This window comes from Dama dama, chromosome 1, assembly GCF_033118175.1.
Source record: "Dama dama isolate Ldn47 chromosome 1, ASM3311817v1, whole genome shotgun sequence".
NCBI classification, from domain to species: Eukaryota; Metazoa; Chordata; class Mammalia; order Artiodactyla; family Cervidae; genus Dama; species Dama dama.
The window spans coordinates 49,700,654-49,713,356 of record NC_083681.1 but is presented as its reverse complement, the minus strand read 5'-3'; the positions used below and the strand labels follow the sequence as shown (position 1 = coordinate 49,713,356).

Sequence of the window (12,703 nt, the reverse complement as noted above, 5' to 3'; positions counted from 1 at the left end):
GGGGTCAAATTTCTTTTTCGTGCAAAGTCTTTCAGTTCAGATTTTAATATCAACATTTTGGAAGACAGTATTAGGAAAAAAATTCTTAATAAAAACACAACTGATCCTTCAAAGATGAAACTGGTTAGAGGATCTCCATGTGTGTAGGGTCAGCAGAACTGTATACTCCCAATCCTTATTTTTCAATATTATTTTTCCCTTTAGTTCTTTGGGGTAGTTGAGGTTGGAGGGTTATTACTTCCTATTTGGTTGGAATTCAGTTCAATTTTCAAGTCCAAACCATTCAGACAGTTGCTTGTGCTTATAGTTCATAGCATTCTGAGATAAGGGTGATATTTCTAAAGGATGTTTACCAAAGGTTTGAGTATGACAAAAATTAAATATAAGAACATAATACAATTAGATAATCTGGCTTAAAACTGATTTCCTCTTCAGAATCCCCTACCATTTGGATCTTAGGAAAGGAGACATACCTGAATTTCCCTCTTCAAAGTGATCTCCACAGAGAAAACATGATTTTTTTTTTTTCTGACTACCAGTTCTAAAGAAGAGGATTGAAAGTAAATTCACAAGAGATTACATTTATCTACATTAATGAAAGATGATACTGTATCTGAGCATTTTCATAGACTCTGGATAGTTTTCCTTATTTTCCAATTTTCTTATCAACCTTTTGATTTAGGCAGGAATATGATTAGTGTACCCATTGTACTGATGGGGAAACTGATGTTCAATGAGATCACACGGGCTTAAAACACTATCTTTTGATGCCCAATCCCATATTTGAGGAGGGGTTGTTAGACTACTGGGGTAGTAAGTCAGACATTCTAGAGTCTTGAATTTTCTGTATTTAAGTTCCTTTCTCATTCAGTGTTGTATTTAGGAATTCCCTGTTAATGTTGTTGATGGCTTTAATTTCAAAGGTTCCCAGACTACTTGCCATTATACTTATGTCGTAGCAACAGAAATATGTTTGGGTAATTCCCAAACAGTGGCTATTTCGGGTAATAGTATGATTAGTAGTTGGGGCATTCACTGGATATCTGGAGAGACACTTTATAGAGAAATGCAGCTGAGAAAACTTAGAAGCTCATGGCAGAAAGGACAGGGCTGGTACCATAGACCAGGGAGTCAAGAGCACAAAGCATTGTGAGACTAAGTAGGGTCAGTGGCCCAGGTGACTAGTGAGGAAGAAAAGCTAAGGCAAGCATAGGCCCGCAGAAAGTGAATAGAGCATAGAAGTGGACAACATGTATTCCCAGGGTTCTGAGATACCCTGCTGGGGACACCCACAGCATCAAAGTGCCACGGGTTTGATTCCTGGTTGGGGAATTAAGATCCGACATGTTGTGTCATGCAATACAGACTTTTTTTTAAAGACTGTATCCCTGATAGCTGTATTTAGTGTGAGTATGGTTCCAAAGGCCCACCCAGGAGCCCCACAGGCCAAGTATAGCATTTCCAGAAGGAAGCCAAATGGGAAGAATGTGTGTGGGCGTTGCAGGAGTTCAGGAGTAATGAATGGAGGAGGAATGAAATCTCCACCCACAGGGGAGTGCTAGGGAGACCTAAGGAGAGGTAGGTAAGTGTGAGAAGCAGGTAGGAGAGTAGAGAGCATGGCACATGGCTGAACAGACTTTTCTGGCCATGGCCAGAAGCACAGGACTACTCGGTAGAAAGGATATCAGGAGAGCATATCCAATTTCTTGGACTGGAATCCAGAAGATGAGAATTGTGAGCAGTGTGGAATCTGCTATACCCAGTGAGTGGCGACCAGCAGATCGAGGGATATAAATTAGTCAGTGCCAGCTAGGGTCACTCTGAACTGTATAGAGGATCATCCCAGTTCCCAATAGTGCCCTAACACTGAGAATGAAAGAAAGAAACAGAATGAGAGAGAAGATAAAGACTTTTTTCTTATTAGGAAACCAGTATATGATCACAGTAAACAAAGATCTTAGACATTCTGAAAATATAACAGAAATAAAAATGTAATAAAAACTCCAATAAACTTGTCACCCTAAAGAAAAAAAAAAGTACTGCTGGCCTTTTGGTGTTTATTCTTCCAGATTTCGAATAAGTATTTGTATATGTGCTTCCGTATGGGCATATGATAAATGTGAGTATCTGTTTTATAGTTGAAATCCCACAAGAGTCATAGATAAATGAGTAAAAAGAGACAAATCAGACAGACACATTTTTTACTTTTATTTCTGGGGATGCAGCTATTATCTTAGATTTCAAAAGAGATTCCAAGTGTATAATAATTAATATGCTCAGGATAAAGTTTCATGGTTTTGATCCTAAATGGATTAACCATTTGGTGAATGTAAACACACATGCACACACATCAACACTTCCACTACCTTCCTGTGTTTCTCAATAAGTACTAAATGCCAGATTTAGGGATAAAACTATATTTGGTCATTTACTTCAGTACTTACTGGGTCATCCGGAGGGCCCAGAGGTAAGAACTAGGATGAAAAGAGAGGCTGCCTTTTTTAGGAGAGTTGACTGGGAATTAGAAGTTTCCTGGGTAGTTTTAACAGTAAAAAATCTGCCTGCAATGAGGGAGACCTAGGTTTAAACCCCGGGGTTGGGAAGATCCCCTGGAGAAGGGAATGACAACCGATTCCAGTATTCTTGCCTGGGAAAACCCACCGTCAGAGGAGTCTGGTGGGCTACAACTCATGGGGTTGCAAAGAGTCAGACATGACTGAGCAACTAATACTTTCACTTTTAAGAACTTTATCATATACATTTTACCTGGACATCATTTTATTGGCCCCATTTCCTTTGTTTAGATATTCTTGTCTCTGGCCCCACCATTGCAGCTAATTGGACCTTTGCTGGGTCCTAGAAAAGTCGGAACAACATGAAATTTCAGTCTTTAAGTCACTTACTCATTTTTTTTTTTCTTTTTAGGTTTTACCTATAAATGATTCATAAACATGTCTTGTGTTCTCAGTTATGACTACCAGCTCTCTAGTCCAGATACTCCCCTGCTACTTGGACAATTGTCAAAACCTTCACACTGGTCTCCTTGCTTTGAGTATCATTTGCACCAGTTCTAAATCCCACAGAGCTAGTAGGAGTTTTTTCCAAACACACCCCTGATTAACTTCCTTGCTTAAAATCCATCAAAGATCTTTTGTTTCTTCCTGTAAAAAGTTTTTACTTCTCAGAAAGACAGTAGGCTACACCTTTTCCTTTTATACCTGTTCCTATCTTATTTTTTCAGTATAATATTTATAATTCTTCCCCACAACATATTATTCAGCTACTTGGTGTCTCTGACTGATATTATGAATTTTTAAAGCCTTTGTTTCACTCTGTCCCATTGTGTGAACTGATCTTTTGCCCTTTTTTTTTTTTTTTTTTAAGTGACTCCTTATAAAATGAAGCTATCCATGATTTGTCAGGCCAGAGGAAGTATTTTCTCTTCAGTGTGCTCTGACTTCCTGAAGATTTTTAGAACTGGACCGTTTTCAGTTCAGAAAAGCTAGAATGAGATCTCTTGAGTTCTATCTGTTTAAGATAATAACATATCTCATATCACCCTTTTAATTAAGTTGAGGAAAGATTCCCTTGTATGCAATGGACATACCTGTGGAGGGTCATTCCCTTCCACTATGGCTGGCCTTCTTCACATAGGCAGATCTGAACTTGGGAAAGGATTATATTATAACATTGGTTTAGGCTTTCAGAGTTGGTGTTCTTGTTTATCTCTTAAGTAAAGTACTTTCAAACTTCCTGTCCATTCCCCTGGAGTCTCATAGATTTTTTTATCTTATATTTGATCCAAAGAATATGAAGCTGATGCAGAACCAGATTGTAATTTACTATTCCTAAGGAAGCCAACAAGGATGTAGAGTTCTTAACTCTAACACACTTGAAGAATAAGGGTATGAAGACTGTTGGAAATCTGAATTGTGGTTATAGGAGGGGATGCAACTGTCAGTGTCAGACTTCACCATGGAATCTGTCAGGCAAGTGAGCCTCTTGGAGAAAAAGACACTCCTGAGTGGGGTTACAAGAAGAGTTAGTGCTTAGGCAGGTGGCACCATATCACATGATTAACACATTTATTCACTTGTTCAATAAAAATTTATGAAAAAATGAAAAATGGCTTTTTCATGTCTTTTTTTCCTCTAGATTTTCCTTTTCCTTAATTCACACTTTGCCTAGAAAAATCCTATACATTTTGCAAGATGAAATAAAAAGCCTTCTCCCATTTGTAGAGGTTTGTCTGATCTTCCTAGGAAAGTTCTGGCATGTATGGATTTATCGTCCTTAGTGATCTCTTGCACTGAACTTTATTATGGTATGTATAAATCTATACTCTGTGTATTTACATGTCTTTATCCTGGCACAAGATTGTGAACTCCTAGAAAGAAAGGACCGTGATTAAAATATTTCTTAGCCTTTCCTTCTCAGCACTGCTTCTGGTACAAAGTAAATGGTGAATGTCCATTTGTATCATGAAGAAGCCTCATTGTCTTCCCACTGCATGAGAACAGACTAGGAACTGTCAGTGCTTGCTGAGGGTAGCAGAATCCTATGAGGTTACAGAAAGCGTCTTTTGGGTATCCAGACTCTGTAGCATGTCATAATTACATCAGCCTTTGTCTTTCCCCCTTAGGACCCTGAACATGGCCTCCCTGATGGACTTGGACTTGACACTATAGATGACGGGATTGAGCGCAGGGGGTACCACTAGGTACACATAGGCAACAAGGGTATGTACCATAGCGGGAAGGTGCCTCCCAAAATGGTGGATCATGGACATGGAGACACCTGGAATAAAGAAGACAAAGACAGCCAGGATATGGGAGGCACAGGTGTTGAGGGCCCAGATGCGCTCCCTGGGAGAGGCCAGACTCAGGACCATGCGCAGGATGAAAGTGTAGGATAGGACAATGAGCAGGGAATCTATGCCCCCAGTGGACACAACCACATAGAGCCCATAGCGTATATTGAGGCTGATGTCAGCACAGGCTCTTCTCATCACATCAGGATGGAAACAGAATGAGTGAGATAGGACATTATTGCCAGGGCAGAAGTTTAGACGCTTAATCAAAAATAGCACAGCGAAGAGGCACAGGGTAGCGCGGGCCACAATGGCCAGCCCAATCCTGATGATGACACTGTTTGTGAGGACAGAGGCATAGCGCAGGGGGTTGGAGATGGCCACAAAGCGGTCAAACAACATGGTCAGGAGCACTGAGGACTCCACCACGGAGAAGGAGTGGAGGAAGAACATCTGGGCCAGACAGACATTGAAGCTGATGAGCTGATGGTCAAACCAGAGCACAGCCAGCGTGGTGGGCATTGTGGACAAGGTGAGGCCCACGTCGTTGAGGGCCAGCATGGACAGGAAGTAGTACACGGGCTGGTGCAGGCTGGGGGTCCTCCTCACAGCCAAGAGGATCAGGCAGTTCCCAGTGAGGGCCGCAGTGTACATGGAGGAGAAGGGGATGGAGATCCAGCCATGAACAGCCTCCAGGCCTGGGATGCCAATTATCAGGAAAGCAGGTGGCTGGAAGAAGGAGATGTTGGCAAAGGACCAGGAAGAGAGCATCTTTAGTTTACAGATCAGGTCTCCAGAAAGATGTGACTTCTTCAATCTGGGCAGGCACTGAGAGGATCCAGAGAAAAGAAAAATCTAATATTGAATCCTAATTCTAAAAATCAAGTCCCATACCTGATCAAGTCCCAGTACAATCAAGTAACTGGTTGTACTGTTTACCAACATGTCTAAAACCTAATGATAATAACAATTTAAATATTGGCAGACCCCCTATTATATTCCATGTACTATGCTAGTGTATTTGTTTAGATTTTCTCATTTCATTATCAAAGTCATAAATTTCTTTTTAAGGCTGTTCCCCCTCGACCACAGTATTGAACCCTATGAGTCACATCACTAAGACATAATTTTATCTTGCAAAAGTTTACCATCCCTAATGCTGAGCCCAGGTACGCTACATTAGCATATTTCATAATTTCTCTGTAGCAAAATAGCAATTAGAATTCAGAGAATCTGATCACTGTTTACTTGTTGCTCAAATTGAGGATGTATTGCTATGTGCATTGGGATATAAGAAGAATGCCTGTTTGGAGAGAGAGAGGGACAATTGTATCAGATATCCAGGGAGAGGCAAGGATGAGAGCTCATGCAGTCTGATAGAGAGAGGGTCTGAAAGAGTGACTAGCTGCTTTCTTCCCCCATGGAGATGTCCTTACACTTCCTGAAACCAGGAATTCCTAAGGTGCTATGTTTCTCTTGCTTTTGACTTTTGTATAAAACATTTTGAGTATAATAAATGGATTGATTTGTGCATAAGCATTTTTGACTGAATTTCTCCATCTCAGAACCAGCAGAGACTTTGGACAAGGCCACCTCCCCCCTCCCATTATACCGATGAGAAAACTGAGACTCAACTCTAGTGGCTGGCCTCTGAGTGAACTGCTCCTATATTGTAGTCCTTGACATTCAATCTGAGTCTCTCTGACTCCAAATCCAATATTCTTTCCTGCGACTTCTTCAGATGAGACAAAGTATTTGAAAACTGTCTTAAGCGCAAAGCACCACAGGCATGATTTTTGTTATTATTGTGTAATATGTATTTGTTTAAATCTTTCATTGTATATTATTCCTTTAATCTTCACAATTATCTTGTGATGTAGACTCTGAAGGGATTACTATCCTTACTTTAGGGATAATGTAACTGAGATTCAGAGAAGTGACTTGTTTATGCTACTCCCTTGCTTAAAATCTTTCAGTCATTCCTCATTGCACTCTGATAAAATGCTTGTGATATGATGTTATATGGTGATATTGACCCCTATCATTTCAAACATTTTTTTAAATTGGGATATAGTTGATTTACAATGTTGTGTTAGTTTCAGGTGTATAGCAAAGTGAATCAGTTATACACATACATATATATACTCATTTTTAAGATTCTTTTCCCATATAGACAATTACAGAGTGAGTAGAATTCCCTGTGCTATATAGCAGGTCCTTATTAGTTATCTATTTTATATATAGTAGCGTGTATATGTCAGTCCCAAGCTCCTAATTTATCCCTCTCAACCCCACCTGCCTAACTCTCCACCCTTATCACAGAACAGAAAACTTCTTGCTTAGTATTCTTTAACGACACAGATCTTATTTCAGTTTATTAAAAAAGCCAAGTTACTGCTTCACTTTGGGGCTTTCCTATTCATCCTTTATCCCTCTATTTGCTTTCTCCTGGCTCACTCCTCTGTCCTTAGATCTTGAATATCATTTTCTCAGAGACCATTTGGGTTGACCCTCATTAAGTAGGTGCCAAGAGCCATATATCAAACCCGTTACCCTCACTGTACACATACTTAGTTTCCTTGATGCCACTCCACATATTTTAAAATTTTATGATTGCTTCTTTTCTTGAAATCTTTTGTTCTCTCACTAGACTGTAAGAGCCATGAATACAATAGCCATATGGTTGTATTTGCTGACACAGAGCTCTTGCATTGTGCAGTGCCTGGAACAGCAGATTTTCAGTCAATATTTGCTTGTTTGAATAAATAAATGACAAAATAAATAATCAAGTCTGTAAACTCAATGAAAGGAGAGGAAGTAAAAGAAAACCACTATTCCCCTATCTTCCAAATATTGGGGAAAGGGCGGCTTTTTAAAGAGGAAGGTAGTTGAAGTCTTATCCTAGGCATTAATGCATTATAGAATTGAAAACATGTTTGATTCATGGATGACTGGGCATAAGAGAAACGCCCAATGAAGGGTCTTGTTAAATTTTTAAAAATGAATTTATGAAAAGAATTAAGGTCAACAATGAATCTCAAGTATTTGGGTCTATCCATACTGCTTTGAGAAGTGTGATGGGGGCCCTCACAGACATATGTGTACTTACAACCTTACTATTGGATAATCTGCCTAGAATTAAAGCTGATGGATGTCTTTTCATCAGCTTCCTCTATCTGCCCAATATGCCTTACATCTGTGCTCTCCTTCCTCTAATTCAGTCCCTAATTCAATAGTTCATAATCTCATCATTTCCTTTATAGTTTCTTAGGGTGGCTGCTTGGCTGGTATCATTTCTCTTACCTACACGACCATCTCCTTCCCTGGCAGATTTCTCAAGCTACTTCAATCAGTTCAGTTTTCCTAATTTTCCTTTCCACACTGAAATTGATATATCCCTACACCACGGAACCTTTTAATCATTCTCTAGGCCAGTCCACCAGTGCCTTTGGCTGGAGCTCTGTACTGTCATGTGGGTGTACATCCCTTCAGGGCTTCAGAATCTCTGGGGCAACCACAGGAGCAGAGACCCTCGGTTCTGTCTCCGTGCTTTGTAATTGGTAGAGAGACACTATCACACGGCATACAGCAGATACGATGCATTCCAATTTATTTTAATGTAGAGAATTAGAGCTATGCCACTATATCATTGAGTTGTGCTGGTTATATATGGCACAGATTAGAAATCAGTCAAGTTATGATGAACAATGAATTCCCCCCACTCTGAAGCCACGTGGTGGGATATATCTAACTTTTCCCATATATATCAATGAAGACACTGAGGCTTGGAGAAGTCAAGTTTCTAGTGAGGATACAGCATTGAATGATCTAATCTTAATTCTGTTTGTCACATACCTTGTTGTTCCAAATAAACTGCAATGTTTGCCACAGACTGCATGTGGTACCAGGCTTGCTAAAGATTTGTCAGTTTCTCCTCGTGATCCTCAATTTCCTCATCTGTAAAATCAGGGAACTGAGACAGATTATCTTTCTAATTCTGGCATTCTATGATTGCAAGACCCAGTGTTCCTAAGATAGATTTGTTTTTCGCTTTCCTACCTTTCCCTTTCATTGTTTTTTCCCCCTCTGATTCTCCTTACCTTAAGGTTCTCATCCTCCTAAACTTTTGTTTTTGCTAAACAACCCTCCACATGCCCAGCCATTTTTTTTTCCTCCCTTCTGTTTCTTCATTCACATCTCTTAGAAATCACTTTCAATCATTCAGTCATTTACCTGGTGATTTCTGATTTCTCTCTCCTCTCAACTAGCTTGAGCCTCCCAAGAACAGCAATTCTGATTTATATTCATAAGGATCTACTCAGCACAATGTATGGTATATCTTGGGAATTTGGTTGCTGTGATAAACAAGTGAATGAATGAAAGTCACTAGAGTAATTTGCATACTATGCTTGTGTGTTGCCAAGCATGCATCTTTCTATTTTTCTAGAATGGTAGCCCAGAAGAGATTTTGGTACCCTTAACCATTACCACTCTGGATCACCAATATAGACGTCAGTCTTAGAAACAGAGCCTGGGATTTTGAGGCCTTCTCTGAGCTAATCCAGGAGCCACAGGAAGAGATTATCCTTGACCTTTACCTTATGCAGAATATGAAACTACCACTGAGGGTACTCAGTACTCCAGTCTCCATATTTCTCTGCTACCTCTGCCTTCTGTCACTTATCTCCATTTAACTCTTATTTTGAAGGAGGAGAGGGGAAGGTAACAGAAGTGTCCTCCAGGACTCTGGACACAAAGAAGGCTCTGAGTCTGGGCCCTGGCTACTTACCCTGGCTGCTTCCCCAGGCTGTTTTGTTGTGCCACTTCTTACATAAACCCAGGAAAATTCTGCAGCCAAGACACTGCCCTTTTATGCTGCTTCAGGGGAATGCAGCCCATCTCTAGGGATATCAGGCTTTGGGTCACAGAGAAATTTTTTTCTGCTGTGCTTCACCCTTGGGATTGAAGCATGTTATGAGAGGGTAAGAAAGATGGAGGAGGCTGAAGGGAGCTTTCAAGAGAAAGGGAAATCCTGATCAATTAGAGATATGAGCCATCAGAACTCTCCGAAATGTAGAGACTCTCTGGTTATCTACCCCAGCCCTCTGTAAAACTTGCTTTCAACAGGTTTTGATGATTCAGGGGCCCATCTGTGCTGTACACATCATTTTAAAAAGAATATCTTTCTCTTTGCTGGAAAGAGGCAGAGTTAGCCAACACAGAGATGACATTACTTGTGACCATTAACTAAACTGGACACTCAGAAGTAGGTCATGAGGAAAAAAGGAATGCTCATGTCACAGAAGGAAAAATGCTTTTCACCAAAAGAACTTTCAAGAACTGAAGGAGCATGATATTTGGACATGGATATTAAGATCACTGGCCAAGGTTTTGGAGAAGAGACCAGGAAGTGGTAAGTCCTCTGAATATCCTCATAAAACATATGTACATAGGGGACTTCCCTAGTGGTCCAGTGGTTAACACTTCACCTTCCAATGTAGGGGGTGCGGGTTTGATCCCTGGTTGGGGAGCAAAGATCCCACTTGCATTGTGGCCAAAAATGCCAAAGCATAAAACAGAAACAATATTGTAATAAATTCAAGAAAAAGAAATTAAGGAAACAATACCATTCACCATTGCAACAAAAAGAATAAAATACTTAGGAGTATATCTACCTAAAGAAACAAAGGACCTATACATAGAAAACTATAAAACACTGATGAAAGAAATCAAAGAGGACACAAACAGATGGAGAAACATACCATGCTCATGGATTGGAAGAATCAATATTGTCAAAATGGCTATTCTACCCAAAGCAGTCTATAGGTTCAATGCAATCCCTATCAAGCTACCAACGGTATTTTTCACAGAACTAGACCAAAGAATTTCACAATTTGTATGGAAATACAAAAAACCTCGAATAGCCAAAGTAATCTTGAGAAAGAAGAATGGAGCTGGAGGAATCAACCTGCCTGACTTCAGACTCTACTACAAAGCCACAGTCATCAAGACAGTATGGTACTGGCACAAAGACAGAAATATAGATCAATGGAACAGAATAGAAATCCCAGAGATAAATCCACGAACCTATGGACACCTTATCTTTGACAAAGGAGGCAAGGATATACAATGGAAAAAAGACAACCTCTTTAACAAGTGGTGCTGGGAAAACTGGTCAACCACTTGTAAAAGAATGAAACTAGAACACTTTCTAACACCATACACCAAAATAAACTCAAAATGGATTAAAGATCTAAATGTAAGACCAGAAACTATAAAACTCCTAGAGGAGAACATAGGCAAAACACTCTCCGACATAAATCAAAGCAAGATCCTCTATGACCCACCTCCCAGAATATTGGAAATAAAAGCAAAACTAAACAAATGGGACCTAATGAAACTTAAAAGCTTTTGCACTACAAAGGAAACTATAAGTAAGGTGAAAAGACAGCCCTCAGATTGGGAGAAAATAATAGCAAATGAAGAAACAGACAAAGGATTAATCTCAAAAATATACAAGCAACTCCTGAAGCTCAATTCCAGAAAAATAAATGACCCAATCAAAAAATGGGCTAAAGAAATAAACAGACATTTCTCCAAAGAAGACATACAGATGGCTAACAAACACATGAAAAGATGCTCAACATCACTCATTATTAGAGAAATGCAAATCAAAACCACAATGAGGTACCATTACACGCCAGTCAGGATGGCTGCTATCCAAAAGTCTACAAGCAATAAATGCTGGAGAGGGTGTGGAGAAAAGGGAACCCTCTTACACTGTTGGTGGGAATGCAAACTAGTACAGCCGCTATGGAAAACAGTGTGGAGATTTCTTAAAAAACTGGAAATAGAACTGCCATATGACCCAGCAATCCCACTTCTGGGCATACACACTGAGGAAACCAGATCTGAAAGAGACACGTGCACCCCAATGTTCATCGCAGCACTGTTTATAATAGCCAGGACATGGAAAAAATCTTGAAAAAGTAATAAGAACCCCAACGGCTGGTCCAACCATAATTCTGGTTATCCATAGGCTAAGGCTATCATTAAAATAATTATATATAATTAATTATATTAAATATATATTTAATATATTAAATATATAAATATATTGTATATATAAATAATATATAATAATAATTATATATAAAAAAAGACATTTGCATCTCATAGAGTGGGAGACAAAGTGCTCAAATATTAGGCAGCCAGACCCATCAGTGAAGCTCTTACTGGTTCAGTGCTCTGTGTCCTGTCAGCCTACCCTCTCCAAGGTAAAGGGCAAATTACTTCACCTTGTTCTTCCTACTTCCTCCAAAGAGGCACAGAACCTATTAGTTTTCCTCGGATTTTAGAGAGAGCACTTATACACTTGAAAGTAATCATGTGACCTGTTTATCAGGTGCATAACAGGATGTCAGTTTTGAGAGGGAATACCAGACCACTTTACCCATACTCCTTAGTGTATGTACGTCAAGAAGAAACAGAACTGGACATGGAACAACGGACTGGTTCCAAATTGGGAAAGGAGTATGTCAAAGCTATATATTGTCACCCTGCTTATTTAACTTCTATGCCAAATGCTGGGCTGGATGAATCACAAGCTGGAACCAATATTGCTGGGAGAAATATCAACAATCTCAGATATGCAGATGACACCATCCTAATGGCAGAAACCTGATTTAAAACTCAGCACTTAAAAAACTTAGATCATGGAATCCTGTCCCATCACTTCATGGCAAATAGGGAAAAAATGGAAACGGGGGCAGACTTTATTGTAACAAAGTCTGGGCTACAGACTTTCTTGGGCTACAAAATTGCTGCAGGTAGTGACTGCAGCCACAGAATTAAAGACGCTTTTTCCTTGGAAGAAAAGCTATGACAAACCAG

At 39.7% G+C, this 12,703-nt stretch overlaps 1 protein-coding gene across 1 annotated transcript; it reads right to left on the bottom strand.

Moving 5' to 3' along the window:
- Positions 1–4,618: 4,618 nt before the first annotated feature.
- On the bottom strand, positions 4,619–5,581 carry LOC133054404 (olfactory receptor 51I2-like). Its single transcript, XM_061139381.1, has one exon. It carries the CDS (start codon positions 5,579–5,581, stop codon positions 4,619–4,621), a length of 963 nt encoding a protein of 320 aa, XP_060995364.1.
- Between the last annotated feature and the right edge of the window lie 7,122 nt (positions 5,582–12,703).